General features: G+C 42.9%; 1 protein-coding gene across 4 annotated transcripts in view; it reads left to right on the top strand.

The window, feature by feature from the left end:
* The window catches only part of Col14a1 (collagen type XIV alpha 1 chain), a 232,495-nt gene that overhangs the window by 190,523 nt on the left and 22,092 nt on the right, over positions 1–19,880 (top strand). For all 4 annotated transcript variants that reach the window (XM_021183602.3, XM_029469983.2, XM_085831724.1 and 1 more), the window contains exons 41-45: positions 3,202–3,255; positions 3,737–3,808; positions 11,876–11,911; positions 12,817–12,883; positions 15,807–15,995. In XM_021183602.3, coding sequence (XP_021039261.1) covers positions 3,202–3,255; positions 3,737–3,808; positions 11,876–11,911; positions 12,817–12,883; positions 15,807–15,995 — 418 coding nt within the window. The remainder of the gene's footprint in view (positions 1–3,201; positions 3,256–3,736; positions 3,809–11,875; positions 11,912–12,816; positions 12,884–15,806; positions 15,996–19,880) is intronic.

The raw sequence follows: 19,880 nt of genomic DNA, 5'->3' as shown, positions 1-19,880 counted from the left end.
GATCAGCCTTAGTCCATGGTGATCTGATAGGATGCATGGGACAATTTCAATATTTTTGTATCTGTTGAGGCCTGCTTTGTGACCAATTATGTGGTCAATTTTGGAGAAGGTACCATGAGGTGCTGAGAAGAAGGTATATCCTTTTGTTTTAGGATAGAATGTTCTGTAGATATCTGCCAGATCCATTTGATTCATAATTTCTCTTAGTTTCACTGTGTCCCTGTTTAGTTTCTGTTTCCATGATCTGTCCATTGGTGAAAGTGGTGTGTTGAAGTCTCCCACTATTATTGTATGAGGTGCAATGTGTGCTTTGAGATTTACTAAAGTTTCTTTAATGAATGTGGCTGCCTTTGTATTTGGAGCATAGATATTCAGGATTGATAGTTCCTCTTGGAGGATTTTACCTTTGATGAGTATGAAGTGTCCCTCCCTGTCTTTTTTAATGACTTTGGGTTGGAAGTCAATCTTATCAGATATTAGAATGGCTACTCCAGCTTGTTTCTTCATGCCATTTGCTTGGAAAATTGTTTTCCAGCCTTTCATTCTGAGGTAGTGTCTATCCTTTTCTCTGAGATGAGTTTCCTGTAAGCAGCAAAATGTTGGGTCTTGTTTGTGTAGCCAGTTTGTTAGTCTATGTCTTTTTATCGGGGAGTTGAGTCCATTGATATTAAGAGATATTAAGGAAAAGTAATTGTTGTTTCCTGTTATTTTTGTTGTTAAAGTTGGCATTTTGTTCTTGTGGCTGTCTTCTTTTAGGTTTGTTGAGGGATTACCTTCTTGTTGTTTCTAGGGCGTGGTTCCTGTCCTTGTATTGGTTTTTTTCTGTTATTATCCTTTGAAGGGCTGGATTCGTGGAGAGATAATGTGTGAATTTGGTTTTGTCGTGGAATACTTTGGTTTCTCCATCTATGTTAATTGAGAGTTTGGCTGGGTATAGTAGCCTGGGCTGGAATTTGTGTTCTTTTAGTGTCTGTATAACATCCGTCCAGGATCTTCTGGCTTTCATAGTCTATGGTGAAAAATCTGGTGTAATTCTGATAGGCTTGCCTTTATATGTTACTTGGCCTTTTTCTCTTACTGCTTTTAGTATTCTATCTTTATTTAGAGCATTTGTTGTTCTGATTATAATGTGTCGGGAAGTATTTCTTTTCTGGTCCAGTCTATTTGGAGTTCTGTAGGCTTCTTGTATGTTCATGGGCATCTCTTTCTTTAAATTTGGGAAGTTTTCTTCTATAATTTTGTTGAAGATGTTTGCTGGTCCTTTGAGTTGAAAATCTTCATTCTCATCCACTCCTATTATCCGTAGGTTTGGTCTTCTCATTGTGTCCTGTATTTCTTGGATGTTTTGAGTTAGGATCTTTTTGCATTTTACATTTTCCTTGATTGTTGTGCCGATGTTCTCTATGGAATCTTCTGCACCTGAGATTCTCTCTTCCATCTCTTGTATTCTGTTGCTGATGCTCATATCTATGGTTCCAGATTTCTTTCCTAGGGTTTCTATCTCCAGTGTTGCCTCCTTTTGGGTTTTCTTTATTGTGTCTACTTCCCTTTTTAGGTCTAGTATGGTTTTGTTCATTTCCATCATCTGTTTGGATGTGTTTTCCTGTTTTTCTGTAAGGACTTCTACCTGTTTGATTATGTTATCCTGTTTTTCTTTAAGGATTTGTAACTCTTTAGCAGTGTTCTCCTGCAATTCTTTAAAGGATTTTTGTGCTTCCTCTTTATTGTCTTCTGCCTGTTTAGCAGTGTTCTCCTGCATTTCTTTAAGTGTGTTATTAAAGTCCTTCTTGAAGTCCTCTATCATCATCAGGAGATATGCTTTTAAATCCGTGTCTAGCTTTTCCGGTGTGTTGGGGTGCCCTGGACTGGGCGAAGTGGGGGTGCTGGGTTCTGATGATGGTGAGTGGTCTTGGTTTCTGTTAGTAAGATTATTACGTTTACCTTTCGCCATCTGGTAATCTCTGGGGTTAGTTGTTATCGTTGTCACTGTTTAAAGATTGGAGCAGAAGCTGTGTTCCACTCACCAGCAGTCCCAAAATCCTGCGGCGGGGGTCGTGGGTAGCTGGCGGGTGTCAGGCAACCCTGCTCTCCTGCTACCCCGGCGCTGATCCGGCCGGATGAGGCCTGTGGCCCTACTCAGGCCGGTTTCTGCTTCCCTAACTAATGCAGTCTCAGGTCCCGCGCAATTGGATTGGAGCCGAGTTCTTGTGTTAATAACATAGATTGTTATGTGCCATGAGAGGGGAAGGAGGAAGAGCCTATGGCTAAAGTGGTGGGAACTGTCAGAAAGAGAGTCGAGAAAATAAAGCAAGGATGCCAGTTAAGGGGGCTTGGGATGGGTCTGAGGGTTCCTATAGGAAAACCTCATGGTGAAATGGTTATTTGTCCCAGGAGCAGGAGGTGATACTTTGAAAACTTTTATGTACTTATAAAATTTAGACTGAGGATTCTCTCTCATGCTAACCACGTCAGAAGGGCTGGCATTTATAATTGTGGGAGGAAGCCATCCCAGCTGTTAATATTTCTTATTCTCATAAAAATAGCACATACACACTTATCCAATGTCTTGGACAGTAGTTTTTCTAAGGGACAGCATTTATCTGGTGGTGGTGGGGGACTGTTTTAGTTATTTTCTTCTCTTCTGAAGTAGAACAGGAAGCAGGCATGTATCCAGTTCTGAGCCCAGGACAGGAGACACTCAGAGAAACTTTCCCAGATCAAAACTTTCCCACCACCGCAAGTCACCTGGCCCACATTTTGCCCCAATAAATTTCTCGAGAGCTAAGAATTGCAGATCATTGCCCTTCCCTTGTTGCAATATAGACTCTTTATAGGGTATATTTCTCACTCAAGACTTGTGGATACCAAGAGACATGAATCTGCTCTTTGGTCTAGAAATTAATAAAAAAGAATAGAACTTATTTATGCTGAGTTTAACAAACTTTCTGAAATGAAGTAGCTATTTAAGTTTATAAGTGGCATTTCTCACACCTACAACCCATGCTCTGGGGCCACTGACTGGAGCCAACAGATGTAAAACACTTGCCAAGAACAATTCCTAAGGAGTTCAACAACAGCATGCCCTCCGTAGTCCAGAGCAGGTGGCAGGATTTGTGCATTAGATGTTCAAAGGAAGTTGATGAGCATCTCCTGCAAGCCATGTAGCAACCACTTGTGTGACATACCTTTTCTTCACCCCAGGGATTTCCCGGAAAGGACGGTTCCTCTGGGCCTCCAGGACCACCTGGGCCAATTGTGAGTAACTAGAAACTTCTGGAATGCATTCTGTTTTAAAGCATTTTTTTGTTGTTGTTCTTGTTTTGGTAGAAATTTTCTCCTGCTGGCTTTTCCAGCTGTCACTCTTTGTTGTTGTTGTTGTTATTTTGTAACAACAGTTTGTTTGTTGGTACAGACCTTTATCATCCTTTAAAAATGACAAATCCAGATGATTTGATTATTCACTGAGTCATTTTTATAAGGTTTTATCTGTGCATTTAGTTGTGATTACCTATAAATTAGACTTGGAATTCATAGAACCTTACCTGACCAAACCTATGGAGATTTAAAAACGGCTTTATATGTGGTCATTGGGCAGAGCAATGAACAGTGACTACCGCAACATTGGTGATGGGAGGGAAGCTGTTGGGCATGCATTGTTATCCCTGCTTGAAAGTTGGCTATGATCCATTGCATATATGAATCTTCACTTTTGTCCCATTTCTTGCTTCTATTTTAGGGCATTCCTGGAGCCCCTGGTGTCCCAGGGATCACGGGTAGCATGGGACCGCAAGGAGCCCTGGGGCCACCTGTGAGTACTCAGTGGTAGCTGTTCAGAATATATGTCCTATCATTACTTACGTTAAATTTACTAGCATCTCTGAGGATCAGAAGTGTTTGCTCAGATGCCAAACATGGTGGTATTCATCTGAATCCCAGCACTTGGGATGCACAGACAGACAGGCAGATCTCTGTGTGTCTAGGTCAACCTTGTCTATATACCAAGTTCCAGGATAGCCAGGGTTACATAGAGATACTCTGTTTCCAAAAAAAAATTATAGAACATGTTTATTCACCATTGGACTTAATGGGATTTCCTGAAGGAAAGTAGTTGGAGCTTTAAGATCAAGTTGTGTATATACCATGGCTAAGGTTAAATGGTCCTACTGGAATGTAGGCCATGCTCTTGCTTAAATGTATCCCCATTGCTCTGTATTTGCCTATGTGAACTCCGTATCATCTGTCAAGATTGGGTACAACAGCTAAATGTTCAATCATGCTTGCCTCCCAAGGGGGGGGGAAATATAAAACGGTAGAAATGGAAAGTTTGAGAGAAAATAGGAATGTATTTTTATACTTTCCATTCAACCACAGAGCTCATTAAAAGCACAAGCACACACAAGCAGACAGTGTAGGTGAAAGTACAATGAGAAGAACTTGTTTCCCCTCACCTTTCTAGACTCTTCATTGGCATTTAAGTACAGCCAATGGGAGAAGGCAAGGAGCCCAGGGGTGCAACCTGTCTGTACTTCATCTGTGAACTGTGTGCCATCTGATACTCTCACTAAAGCCATTCTCAATGTGTTTGGTGACTTGCAAGATTCTCACTGTAGACTTAGATGTCAGCATTTTGGCAGCATCTGTGATGGGCAGTTACCTGTAAACTAAAGCTACTGTACTTAGAAAAGTCTGTCTTGCTGTCAACCTGCTGAGGGTGTGTGTGTCAGAGATGTGTGACTGAAGGGTGCAGAGGCAGGTATGAATTCCGTCTTCAATTCCACTAGTGTATCATCTTTTCATCCCATTTTCCATGGCCATGTCTCTTCCACAGGTGGGAAAGAGTCTTGCCTTTAAGAACCTGTCTGTAAAATTTCCCTAGAAAATTCCCAAGTCCTTAACTAAATTCTCTTTGCAAAGTCCTTTAGTCTGTTTAAAGTGATGTATTCACAAGTTCTGGGGACTGGGTTTCAACAGGAAAGGAAGGCAGGGAGCCGCTTCTATCAGAGACACTGGGTTGGATCTCTTCCTCTCTGTCCCCAGCTGGTCTTGTTGCTGTTTATCCTTGGAATACATTTCAGTACAATTTTTAATCCTCAGAGTCTCCTAGACACACCTGTGGGACACCCAGAAAAGTGAATATGGGTTTAGAAAACAAACCATGATTTGCACATCCTCATAAACACTGACATTAGTAGTCACTTTACAAAGCTGTGCACTCACCCCAACTGCCTTCTCACTGTCTCAGACTGCCAAGCTTCTAATTCCTCCCAAGGCACTGGCTTAAATACAGAGCCCTCTTGCAGTGGGTTGCATGCATTCTGAGGCTTATGGAGGGGGTTGACTCTCCTGTTTTCAAATCCAACTAGTACTGGGTTACGGAAGAAAACTGGATGACTTTGTCTTCACATACATATCTCCTTTAATTGAAAAGATATTGCCATGTTTGATCCCATGCATGGAAACACACACACAGAGAAACACACACATACTCACATGCATGTACACATGCACACACACACACACACACACACACACGAGCTCTTGCAAGCAAGCATACACAGATTGTGTTTCTGCTCTCTCTTCTCTCTCATTCTCATCTTTCTCTGTCAATCTTATCTCTTCATCGACTCATCTACTTCACACCAGAAAGTCTTAAAAACACGGTGCAACCAGGTTCCACTCTGCTCCTCAAGATGTGGTTTAGGGAAGCAGAATTTATCCCCCAGACTGAGGGAGCAAAGACTCCCTTCCGCCAAAGAGGTTTCAGAGGTAGTGGATGCTCAAACCAGCAGAACCATGGCATCACTTAGGGCACCAAAGACTTTGGAGCATCCCAAATACAGTAAGAAAGCAGGAAGACATTACTTTACCATGGTTAGATAGGGTAAGGCAAATCTGTCTGTGCAGGAGGAGAAGGGGTCCTTTTCTTACTTGCCTCCCCCAGGACTCATTTTTCTTACCCTGATATGGAAACACACACCGTGATTGGTCCTAAGCCAAAAGGGATGGGATGAAAATGGACAGAAGAAGAAGAAGAAGAAGAAGCAGACACTAAGGTCTTGGGAGAATTTAAATGGGATGTAAAGGGCCAGAATAAGGCCAGAAGTTATTGATGAGAATGACACTTCCTCATTGACCCACCCGGCCTAATGTGCATCTGCATTAGACTCTAAATATGGGACATACTAAAATACCTACAGTCCCCACAAATAGGTCACCTAATGGTAGCTTTATCATCTATCAGCCGAGAAAGGCATTTGGTGGCTACAAGAGAGGCCTCATTCCACTGACACTTTTATTAGAAGCAGAAGGTGACCTATCACTGCTGCGTAGGGATGCTACAGCAGGCTCATGCAGTTCCCATCCGAAGCGAGTTGTTCTCTGCACTAGTGTTCAGGATTTTCCTTGCATCCCAGGCTGCCAGGCTCCCACATGCCTGCTAGCTGCCAGGCTGGGATGATTATTAAAGCAGACTCCCTCTTGTGCCGTTAAGGCCTTGATTGATTTCACATAGATATCTGTCTAGGAAAATGAGGGAAAGGAACCAAGAAAGACTGTGCCACAGAAAGCAGCCGTGTGTTTCCTACAGTAGACGCCAGCAATGCTTACTTCTGTACGGTACATTCTACACCAGCTCCTTGGGTGGATGGGCATTGCTACTGCCAGGCGTCTATTTCTTCCCTAGGCATTGGCTTAAATACAGTGCTCTCCTGACATGGATTGCATGCATGATGAGGCTTGTGAAGGGGCTTCTTACTTCTGAGGCCACATTTTCATAGGTAAGCCTATTATGTCAAGAGCCCTGTATAAAATGTTCAAATACGTTGCATCTCTGTGGGGCTCATATCTATAGGAGCCACATAACTGAACACAACCATATAGCCTACATTTTATGCAAGTCCTCCCTACCTCAGGCAGTTGCCTGACTCCTCTGGCTCTTGATGTCTGCCTTGTGACTGAAAAGACAGCGCCAGGATGCCATTGTGGCTGTATACCTCTTTACCATCAGAGATACAGAGTACTTTCTACATATTTGTGGGGAGAAGGGGAGGAAGAAAGACAAGGGAAGAAAAAAGGAGAAGAGGTTGAAACCCAGAAATGTTTCTGTCCAAAGGAAAGACAGGGACAAAAGGTGGGACGGAGACTGAAGAAAAGGTCATCCAGAGACCTCCCAACCTAGGGATCCATCCCATCTGCAGACACGAAACCCCCACACTATTGCTGATGCCAAGAAACACTTGCTGACAGGAGCCTGGTATGGCTGTTCCCTGAGAGCTTCTACCAGTACCTGACCAATCCAGATGCAGACACTCACACACAACCATCGACCTGAGCCTGGGGACCCCAGTGGAAGAGCTAGGGGAAGGACTGAAGGAGCTGAAGGGGATTCCAACCCCATAGGAAGAACAATACCAACTAACTGGACCACCTGGGGCTCCCAGGGACTAAACCACCAACTAAAGAGTACATATGGAGGGATCCATGGCTCCAGCTACATATGTAGCAGAAGATGACCTTATCTGACATCAATGGGAAGGGATGACCTTGGTTCTGTGGAGGCTTGATGCCCAGCATAGGGGGATGCTAAAGCCATGAGGCACGAGCGGGTGAGTGGGTGGAGGAGTACTCTCATAGAGGCAAAGGGACAGAGGAGGCATGCAGGATAGGGAGGATGGGTTGGGGGGGGCGTCTATGGAGGGGTGACCCAGAAAGGGGATATCATTTGAAAAGTAAATGAATTAAATTATTAATAAAGAAAAAAGAAAAGGAGAAGGTGGGATGTGTCAGGGAAAGAGAGGAAAAGAGAGGAGAGGGCATTCATGTTCTCAGGCTGCTGTTTAGGAAGACTAGGTTACTCTCACTGTCAGGGTCAGGACACAGAGGGTCTTGAAGCCTGCTGGGGGTTGGATTGTGTGACAGGCAGCTTCAGCCTGTGGGCTTTGGACTATGAGATCACTCTTTCCCTTTCAGCCCCACACTTCTGTGAATCTATGAATGTAGCTACTGTATTTCTTTACATTTCAGGTGTTCCTGAAGTTAAAGGAAAAATACACCCCTTTTTCCTGCCTCCATCCACGGGAACTATGTGTTTTTCCTCAAAGCATACTTTGGTGGGGTTATGGGCCTTCATGTGCTCGGGAATTTTTTTTTTGTTTTTGTTTTTACTTTGCAAAAATCAAAGGAATTATGTCAGTGAAGTTGGAATCAGCCATAATTACCTGCTGTATGTACTGTTTCACTAAGAAGAGTGTTCACGGAGACTGCATAGTTGTGTCTCCTATCAACTCAGTAACAAGCATCATGAGATGGAGTTTGGGGAGTTTCAGACCTAATTAAACATGTATATCTCTTTATGCCAGAAAATGCCAGTAGAGAATGCTGTCTGCTTCCCTCACCAACCAAGTTTGGTCTCTAATTTCTGCCTTTAAATATGACATATTTTCAAACACACTAATATATCAAACGGCACCAAAGGAAATGTAGACAGACATGTTGAAGTCAAAATTACAGTGTTGAAGATTGAAGGTTTTCTGTGTTTTTGTTTGTTTGTTAACACAAGATCTCACTGTGTGGCCCAGGTTGGGCTTGAAGTCAGGGTAATATTCCTGCCTCAGTACTGTAAGTGTGTGGGCCACCATGCCTGGCTCAAAACTGTTGTTTTGTTTTGTTGTTTTTTTTTTTTTTTAATGACTTCATTCTGAATCATTAGAATTAGGTATGTGGGGGTGTGGCATGTCTGCTTGATTTTTGCCTTCATTATGAAATTTTTTTCTTTATTGCAATAAAGGATTCTGGCTCATAGCTGTTATTAACACTCTCTTCTAGCCAAGCAACAGATTGAACCTGAGTCCAGAAATTCACCCTAAGTTACAGCTCTTCCAAGTCCCTTACTGTTTGATATGGGGCAAATGATTTAAGCTGTCTATGCGTGATTTTCCTAATCTGTAAACTGGGACTGTCTTATGCAGTTGTTATAAGGATGGCATGAATTAACCTCACAGGAATATTAGAGGGACAGAAAAAAAACCCCTATCTTATAAGGCTATTGGAAGGGTTAACTGAGTGAATGCATAGGAGACACCCAGAATACTTTCAGCTTGTCAAGGCGAACTAAAAGTATTCAGCATTAAAATGTACACTTTCTGAGTATATTAAAATGTCAGTTATTTGCTTTCGACCGCTGGCTTTTCGTTTGTATCGAATGCCCCTAAAGTTGTTTCCTTTTTACACAGTAGTGTCATATGTAACTCTTGTCCCCACCAGGATCTCTCAGTGAACACAGTCATCTCTGGAATTTTGTCCTCTTGAAATCAGAGATGCCAGGTGGCAAGGAAGAAGGGCATGGATTGTGTAGTTATTGACAAAATAAATTTAGGCTGGCACACACACACACACAGAGAAGGGGAAGGTGAGAGGGAGGGGGGGGGTTGTATAAACCTTGTTTTTCCAAACAGATTTTTCTTGTGGAAGTGGGTATTTTTTTAAAAAGTGAACACTTTTTTATAACCCTCTAGCAATTCACCGTAGTGTGTTTTCAATGTTTTTCTTTTGCTTTTCAATCCAGGTATTTGAAGCAAAGTACAGATTGGCTAATAATACAGATTTGAGATGAAGGCCGGCCATTCATTCATTCTGTTAGCATGTATGTTTGAGCCCCTGCCATGTCGCACACAATCTCTGGAGCTTGGGCTATGGAAATCCCTTGGTTAGACACAGACCTAGCCTTGTGGAGCTCACAGGCTAACCAGGAGCTGCTTTCTTTCTACAAGTTGGAATCCCCTTACAGACTCTTTACCCACATATTTCCAACCATCACCATATTATAAACTGTGAGCCTTCTTCTCAAGAGATCCCTCCATTGAATGGCTTTGGCTTCAATGAACTCAAGACACTTTAAATTTTATTTATTTTGCTTTTATTAGTTCTTGGAGAATTTTATATATGTCTTGATCATATTCACACTCTGATCAGACTCTTCCCAGATCCACTCTCACTTTCCTACCCACCCAACTTTGTGTCTCTTTTTTAAAAATGTCCTCCCCCCAGTTTGTATTGCTCACATATTGTTGGGTATGGAACCTTCCATTGGAGTGCAGGTAATTTACCAGAGGCTACACTTTTAGAGAAAATGGACTCTTTCTCTCCCAGAAGCTATCAATTGCCACTCCTTGGCTAGGGGTGAGACTTTGTACCCACCTCCCCTTCCTTCTTCTTATTTAAAAAGGCATTTTATAGTTTTATGTTTAATTGTGTGTGTGGGTTTGTGCACATGAGTGCAGTGCCTACAGAGGCCAGAAGAGGGCATCAGATTCCCCGGAGCTAGAGTTACAGCTGATTCACCCTGTGAGAACCCAGGTCCTATGGAAGAGCAGTATGCTCTCTTAGCTGCTGAACTATCTCTCCAGCCTCTAAATTTTCAAATTGAAAGAATTTTCAAGTGAGCACTGTATAACTAGTACCAAGATTCTGTGATGATATATGTGAGTGAAGAACGATTCTCTTGTGCTTAGCTGATTATAGATCTAATTTGCAACCTTGGAAAATTATCTGATGGCACAACAAAGGATCAATTTACAATTATGGGCAGGGAGGTCGGAATGTTGTGAGTGCCCTGGTAGGAGATGCTAAACACAGGAGGGCATAAGAAATGTAGTTTTTAAAAGGAGTGGTGTGCATGGATATGTGTGTGTGTGTGCATGTATACACACCTCTGTGTGTGTGTGTGTGTGCACGTGCATACACTGTGCACACTTACGTGTGTGCTAAGTAGAATTAAAGGGCTCTGCTGGAAAGGGAGAGGAGAAATGGTAGATTGTTGCCACCTAATCAGGAGTGGTCTCCGTTGGTTTCTCTTCCCCCATGCACTCCACCTATGACTGTGTGTATCTTGAAAGCAACTGGGGAAGAAGCCTTCCCACTGCCAACATCTGAAAAACACTAAGTCATAGCATTCTGTTTCCCTAGACCCTATGAAGTGAACCAAGAATTTTGGACTTGGGTCACTTTTAACAAATCAGAATTTGAGCTTCACATTGCATTTGCTTTGGGACCTGTTGAGACTGAAGTAGGAACAGGAAACTGATGATGTGCCAGGTTCCACCTGTGGATTCTGTTCACACCTCTAGGGGTAATTATAGAGAGGTGGCAGCCATATTGCCTGGGAGCTGACAAGGAAATAGGATTACCTTCTGAGGACATCTGTTTTCCTTTTAAGCAGAAACCCTAGAAACATTGTATTTCTCAATAAGTACTTTACAGTAACAGTAAATTGTCTTCTTGTCAAAAGTAGCAAAGCAATGATTTTAAATAAGAATTCAGCTGACAGCATATGCGCACATGAGCATCAGTGTTGTAGAGACTCCAGGAGACTCATGCCATCCCGGCAGAGGCATCAGAATGAGGCTGTGGGGTTTCATGGATGCCATCTCTTCCTTTACCTGCTAGATTCAGTGGCGTTCTTTGCATTTTTTATGGATATGCGTTTCTAGAACTTTCATTAAAAAAACTTCCTAGAAGTTGTTTTTGGAATCATTATGAAGCAGTCTATAGAGTTAGTCCCACTGTGTGGTGTTCAGTGTAGGAAGCTGCAAAGGCTAGCCATGGTGGGAATGTAGTTACATAGCAGTACCACTATACCATTCGACTCCCATAGCTCCAAACTGTCACATCTCTGCATGGAAGACCCAAAGGGGTGAAGTGTGTAAACCAGCTGTGCTGCACGGTGGGACTGCAGGTTGTTCCCTACTTTATTCCCGTTGCCCGTTTTCACCCATGTTTGGAAGAAATGCCTCTGTCAGCTAGGAAGAGATGTACTCTCGTGAATCATCGCTGAGCACAACATTCTAAGTAACTTGAAATTTATTCTTCACTTTTACAGGGTGTCCCTGGAGCGAAAGGAGAGCGAGGTGAACGGGTAAGTCATTTTAGGAAGCTTCTGGCTATAGGTGGTTGCACATAGCCCTGGCCCAAGCCTCAGGAGGAATGGTCACTGCCACCTGTGGTAATCATTGCTGCTCCAGTAGTCTTCCATTTAAAAGCACATGAATTTCACAGGGGGAAACATCTGGGTGGGTTGGAGGCCAGGAGAGGATTTCCAGTTGTATAGCTGCTCTCATCTGGCTCCTTGACCTTGAGCTCCATCCCTTAAGGAATCCCTTAAGCTCCTAAACTGGAGCTGAGATGGAAATAACATAATAGATGTGGAAGACTGTCGTAATGGACGTGGATAGCTTTATACTAATTCCAGCCAGGACTCTCGTTTTCCTGAAGACATAGTATTGGCAAGAAGCAAGACAGCGCTTGGATAGAGTCAAAGAGCAGGCCTTGAAATTGAAATCACCTTAATTTTGGTGCCCACTGAGTCTCTGTAGATGTTGTGAGGCTTCTAATGTAGTTGTAGTCTTGGCATTGCTGGTCTTGGGTTCAACAGGTTATTTCTGTGACCACTTAGGCAATGTGTTTAAAGTTGATTAGCTATAACATGGGCTTAACAGTCTCCCTATGGGTTGTTATATTAGTATTAAATGAACCATCACTTGGGAAGGTATTAAATATGTATGAGTATGTTTAGATATTGTTAATATTTTTTAGAATCTGGGACCAAAAGTGTTTATTTGAGCTCATTAATCTAATAAACAAAGACTTTCAGGAACCATCAATCCGGGATAAAAATTATCTCCTGCATTAACCACAGTGGTTAGCCCTCCCTGTTGCTAGGAGCCTAGAGTCTAGGTGTGAACAATGGGTCAAGCCAGCTATGTTCCCGCTGTATGGCTGCACAGTGGACATGCTTGAGGAATACACTTCCTTCCCATCCAGGGAGACCTGCAGTCTCAAGCCATGGTGAGGGCGGTGGCACGTCAAGTATGCGAGCAGCTCATTCAGAGTAAGTGCAACCCTGGTCACCCATGTCCTGTCTCATTCCTGTCCAAAGTATTCTTCCCTTCCCAGGACTAGAGAGGCCTAGGAAGACCCCTTCAATGCTCTGGATTGTGGTGTACACATAGCTTTACAAATCCCCTCTCTGAACCACCGACCAGCCTAATAGATTGCCTCAGAGCTTTACAAGGATGGCACAGGAGCCAGACTCCCATTTCCTCAGTTCAAGAAGCATTGATTTGCATATGCAAATTTAATTAACTGCTGTGATCTTCCATTTCTCCTCCCCCCCACCCATCCAATGGATGGGTTCTTTCTCAAATGTTAAGTACTTGAAGACTACCAGACCAGCTCAGAATCAAGATGACCTTGGTGCTTGTTTCTACTGGCTCACGGATTAATCACATTTCCTTTCTTATCCAGTCTATAGCTATTGCATTTGGTTAGCCCAAGGCCCTTCCTTTGATTCCTTAGGCTGTATGCCAACACACACACACCCATACATACACATAGGGTTATTATGACATCTGATATGACAGTTGGGCATCATACCCAAAGTCATACCAGAACACTTTTCTGCAACCTTATTTCATTTCTTTATTTTCAAACCTGAATGTTTCAACAGCACTTATTTCAATAACAGATTCCTGTGCTCACCCATTTTGTACACATGCCCTCTCTGTCCAGATGTCTTGAGCCTCAAAAATCTAACCACAAGGTTACTTAGGGTGGGCCCCTCTCTTTGCCATGAATATGTTTAGTTCCTGACTGTTCGAGGCCAAGTAAAAACAACAATTCCTCTCAAACCCACCCAACTCTAGCCGAACTCCAATGCCCACCCCCTCCCCACACTGATAGCAACCTCCTCCCCCAGGGATGATATTTTCTAAGTAGTTTGCTTATCTCCCTCTGGGTTGTATTTACTTTAACCCAGAGAAATTTGGGATTCAGGCCAGTAGAGCCCAGCAAGTGCCAAGAAGGTCTGTTGGCAAGATCCCGAATTCCACCTGTTCCTTTGGGATAAACCCAGATCCTTCCCTGGGGAGGAACGGATGGAGAGATGGCGGTTTTCACTCTGGGGACAATATCAGAGCAGAAGGAGGACAAAGCTACCATCATCAAACACAGTTGTCTTCCTCTGTGGGCTGTGTCTCTATCTAATTCTATGGTGCTCACAGTAAGAGAAAATTTACCACTTCAACAAAATAGTTACAATTAGTGACAAAATAAGATCTTCAAAAGCAATAAATTCTACAAGGGACATTGGACTTCAGTCACTTTTAGAGAAGGATATACCCAAAGCTCATATATGCTTTGCACTATCTCAGAGGTTTCTTATCTCAAATGGGCAATGCAAATGAGTAGAAGATTAAACTTGAATGAAATTGCAGTGGGCTGAATCCTCACAAGACTCCCTACACACAGCAGGAAGATTGATCCACGGTATCTGTTGCCTTATTTTACTATAGAACCAAAACCGTGGATAACATGTGACTATTTAATACATGCTCTAAAAGCTGAGGGCCCAGTACAAGAGTTTTCCCCCTTCGAAATTCTCAGACTCTGACAAATGACTTCTAGGAGTGGAGAGGTCAGAAGTGAGGCAAGGTCTGACAGGAATCCATGCAGTAGAGAGGGCCTGTCTGTCACAGGAGGAAATGGCGGCCTCTGTTGCAGCTTGGCTGTCTCCTTAAACAGTGCTCTGTTTTCCCCTGTGTTACATAAACTCCCACCCTGGGTGTGCACATCCTCCCACACAACCTCAGTCAGCTGGGTTTTCATTCATAGTTGATCACAGGAATTATGCTAAGAAGCGGTATATAGGAAACAGGGGTGGGGGGTGGGGAGGGAGTGATGACAGCTGAGGAAGTGATGAACGACAGCTCCTGTCAAAGAAGGAAGTGAAAAAGACAGATTCCTCACCTGCCCAAACAGCGGAGGACGTGCCTGCTGATTGAGTCAGGAGATGGACCCCCATCACGCTCATAGTTCACTGTTTAAGGAAAGAATGCATTGGACATATTTACATGTACTAAATACATGTAAAATATGATTAATACTTTCATTTAGATTTAAGTATTTAAAAGGAAATAAATGTATCTGAGGAGGCAGCTCAGTTGGTAGATTGCTGGTCTTAGGTTCAGTCCCTAGCACCACTTAGCAATGGCATGCCTGTAATCCTGAGACACAACCCCCCATCTCAGAAACAACCCCCCAAATCCACAAAAGAGTGGGTGACCCTACACACCAAAATAATAAATGGAGATGAATAGTGGTCACCTGTAGGGGAAATGTCACCTTCAAAGATGTTGGAAAATGAATATCATGCTATTAGGACATTACTTATCATTGTTAAAATGTGTTCTTCCAAACTGAGTTAAGAGGTTATGAGAGAGCAACAGGATTTTATTATTATTATTATTCAAGCCTAGGACAGAGGCAGCCTGTAGCTGGGACACAGGCAAAGGTTCCTGAAAACCCATCTTGGCAACCAGAGTTGAGTGAAGACAGGCCTTGCCTGGGGATTGGAGAGCAGAAGGGTGGAGCGGGCTTCGTGGGTTGGAACAAAGACAACTAAGACATATGGAGGGAAATTGCTGCAGGGAAAGGCATCAGGGTGAGGGGTCAGGGGTCAGGTAAATGTTAGGGTGAGTGTAAAATTTATGACTTCTGTTCAGTGGTGTTTATTGCGATGCTGACATGAACTGTGGAATTCCAAACACATGAGATGTGACTTGAACGGAGCCTGGCCATTAACATCATCCTGGAGAAAAATGCAAAAACGCTAAGTTACACACACACATGAGCCTATCTCAGAAGGGTGTGCCTGTCCTCAGCGGACATCTGACAGAGCTGTTAGGAGGTTCTCAGTACTGCACTCCAATTTCCCCTTTAACTGTGTGACAGTTCATTCATCTCTTGTTGCTCAGGTCACATGGCCAGGTACACAGCCATCCTCAACCAGATCCCCAGCCAGTCCTCATCTATCCGGACCATCCAGGGCCCTCCTGGGGAGCCCGGGAGACCAGGTTCACCTGGAACCCCTGGAGAACAAGGACCCCCAGGTACCCCAGGCTTCCCAGGAAATGCAGGAGTTCCGGGGACCCCAGGAGAACGAGGTAAGCAGGACTACTTTTCTCACAGGCTGTCTCCAGAGAAGGGGACAGTGAATCAGCGTGTGACCATGGAGCCTATACAGTGACAGACTCTGAAATAAAGAATAAAATTAACTCTGCCCTTTTGACTAAATTTCTTATATGTTCTGAGACTGAGACAACTAAGCAACATACCTGTTTATCAGAGTATATCTACTGTGTGACAGAGTAGGGCCAGAAGCCCTACTCATGTCTCAGAGGCTTTTGTGTAATTGATAGCTGTCTATGTGAGTGCATAGTTTCTGGCGTGGGAAAGACGCCAGAAACTTGTCCCTCCGTTATGCCCCCTCAGATTCACAAACTTGTCTACAACTACTTTTCTACCTGTATGCAACTTATGCAACTTACCGAGTCCAGTTACATTGCCCATGTGGACCTCTGTGTAGGACTGACAATGTAGGATTGCGGCACCTGTCACAGGGTTCATGAGTGGCAGCCATTTACTTCCTGTAGTTCCTCATTTAGTGGTAGGGCCTTGTCAACTTTCTCCTCATCCGTATCGGTATATTGGCTGGTTCGATCTTACACAGGCAACCATATTGCTGAGAGTTCATGGGCGCAGCATCCCTGTCATGTCCAGAGAAGTCTGTTGTGCAATGGTTGTCTCAGTTCTCAGGCTTTTCTGTGATATTCTCTGAGTCTTACTTACAGGGGTGTAGGTAGTATCATATAAATGAACTTAAAAACAAAAAATCACATGATCACTGAATAGGTGTGTTTCTGCTTCTTCATTTTCATACATTTAATTTGTTTTTCTACCTTTCAAAGAAATCCTCTTCCCCTTGGGTTATGCATCTTCTTAGTGCAAGGTTCAGGCTAGTCCTCTCCTGTGCATAAACCCCACACTGATCACCCTAGTGCAGAAATATAGCCACCCCTGAACACGTGGTACATTTACTTCCAGTTTCATGTGCCTCTGACATTAGCTGACAGCTAGAGTGCTGGGCATGAGAGTCAGCGTGTTGTGATTGGCAGTGCACAATGCTTTTAACTTCATTTCCTCCATGGCTGTCACATTGATTATGGTCTGGTTGTGATTATCATGCAAAACACAAAGTCAGAAAGAAGGGCTTAATGCCCTTCCAATGCACCAAAGATCTGGCCATCCAAGGGAATGTCCTTCTGCCAACAGGGCACTCTTCAAGGGTGTTGCTGCTAGAGAAACTGTGACTCACAGAACTTAGAGCCAGCACCCAAGCCACTCTCAGCAAGCTACAAGTTGACTTTGCTCTTTATGGAAATCTGTACTCTGCTCTCGCCAAATGGAGTCTTTCCTATACTGCAAGATTAACTGAATGATTAGATCAGAGGAAAATCACCCAGGAGTTCTCAAATGGTAGCTCGACAACCGTTGAGTATATGAATTTCCATGGCATTACTCTATTGTATGTGTGTGCAATTGAATTTAAATTGAAGTCCTCAGCCATCTGCTCTCTTGGCCCTCCAGTTTTATATAAAAGGAAACACATGAAGGTACTGAGGCCAAACAAGGCTCAAAGTCAGCCAATGGCAGCACCAGTAGTAAGAAACAGGAGGCTTTTGGTTTTTTTTTTTCATTGTATCAATTATAATTATCATGATTACTATAATTATCTATAATTATATAAATCCATCTTAAGAGAGCACTATTTCATAATGAAAAATACATACTGTTACTCATCGGTATAATAACTGTGAAAGCAAGAGTAAAAGAAACATGGCTAACGGATAGTCTTTAGCACAGGCTTCAAATGAAGCTCTCTCTCTGCTGAGGCTGAAGACACACAGCCTCCTTCCGTTGGCCAGTGTTTCATCAGAAGTCCTCCATTTGGTTTCTCTGTTGTAGTTTTTCAAGCTTCTTAAAAAAAAACAAAACATGCTGTACAGTAAAATATATAGAAATATACATAAGTGAGTGGGGCATGTTGGCCCACAACTTTAATCCCAGCACTTTCAGGCACAGGCAGGTGACTCTTTGAGCTTAAGGCCAGCCTGGTCTACAGAGAGAGTCCCTGGACAGCAAGGGCTACAAGGGCAAATCTGTCTAAACAAAACAAAAGGGGGGAGGGGCAGGGGAAGGGAGATGTTTGAAATGCTGGTGTAGCCATGCAGTCATATCAAGCTGAAGAAGTGGAATGCATTCTTACCCTGCATTCCTCTCTTCATTTTTCATTAAAAGACCAGTTGATGTGTGGGTGGGCATGATTTAGTTTCATTTTATGTTGATGTGATAAAATATTTTCTTACAAGAGTAATTTAGTACTTTCCCAGAGTAAGAACCCCAGAGAAAGGGTTTTTATCTTAACTCACACTTGCAGGTGACAGTCCATCACAGCAGGGATGTCAAAGCAATGGGAAGTTAAAACAGCTAGTCACTCCACATTCACAGTGAAGGGCAGGGAGAAATCAATTGCACACACACACACACACACACACACACGGTACTCAGCTATTTTTCTATACTCTTATATAGTCAAGAACCCAAGTCAGGGGTCAGATACATTTTGAGACTGAGTCTTCCCACATCAATTAAGGCAGTCAACACAGTCTTCCATAGAAATGTCCATAGACCAAACTGCTCTAAACAGTCCTTCACTGAGACTCTCTTCCCAAGGTTGTGTCAAATTCACACACTAAGCATCACAGGAGATCTTGGATTTTATTATCTCAGTTTTAAAAATACTACTTTGGCATAGTACCTTTGCTTATCTCCTTCCTTTGAGAACTGACCAAATATTCTTAGCTTGTAGAGAGTACTAGAAAACGAAGGACAGAGACTTGGTCTAAGCAATGAGGGATGGCTCTCCACAGCTCCCTTTACTAACTCAGGGACTACTTTTGCTCATTCTGGCAGTCTTTCTCTCTGTCTCCTCCTTGATCCTTTGTCTCACTTCATCTCAGATTGTCTGACTCAACTTACAGGGAATCGTAGTCTGCCGGCTCTCTTCTCAGTTAGATTGTAACAGACAGAGGAGCCTCAGAATGGGAGGATTCAGAGAGACCAGCTGAAGTTTCCTTCACACACATCAATGCTGACTGATGGCCTCCATTCTGCCCAGCAGCGTGCTTTTGTTATAAAACCTGGTTTCTCATCTGCTTTCCCTTACCTTACTATAGTCAAAGAAAACGGTTTGTCTGTGGACCAACATTTTCTTGCTTGCTTAGTTCCTCTCATTACACCCTGTACTGCCCTTGGGTGTGGGCTCTTTTTTTTATCAGGATCAACCTTTACCTTCTTCCTTGTGTCCTTTAAATGCCACAGTCATGTACTGGCTTTTCTGAACTTCTTGACCTCTTGGGTAACCAACTAGGGTGACCAAAATAGATTTCCTGAATAGTCAATGTATCAGTTCTGTTTCTTACTCCAGTTGTTGATATGTTCATATCCACACTGATATCTTGAATTGAAAACAGAATATAACCAGGTCAACCATGAGTTTCTTTCTTTATTTGAAATGAGTTATTTACTCAGGATGAGATCTTTTTAATTCACTCAGAAAGAATCAATAAAATGTGTTAACTTCTGACTTCATTGACAATTCCTCTAATTCTTGAAAAATAGTTGGATCAAGGCACCATCCAACTCAGTATTTTCATTTTTTATTTCTCCCAGTTAAAACTGAATTTCATATTTGTTATGTTTCCTACAATAAATCAGCAAAGTTTTATTCGGCACAGGGATTTTGTGAGGTTTTGTGGCTTCTCCATGTGAGAGATAATACTATTATTTATGGCTGGAACTTATTCAGCATCAAACACCTCTGCCAATAGTTATCATGGACCAACGCACACACTACCTCATCCAAAAATTGGGAATGGCCCAGAGATGAAAGAAGGATGTAATACTGCTGAGTTATAGGCTGGGGGTGA

The sequence above is a fragment of the Mus caroli genome, unplaced genomic scaffold (genome assembly GCF_978045245.1).
Source record: "Mus caroli unplaced genomic scaffold, Mus_caroli_1 scaffold_16, whole genome shotgun sequence".
Taxonomy (NCBI): Eukaryota; Metazoa; Chordata; class Mammalia; order Rodentia; family Muridae; genus Mus; species Mus caroli.
This window is presented reverse-complemented; position numbering and strand designations above follow the sequence as displayed.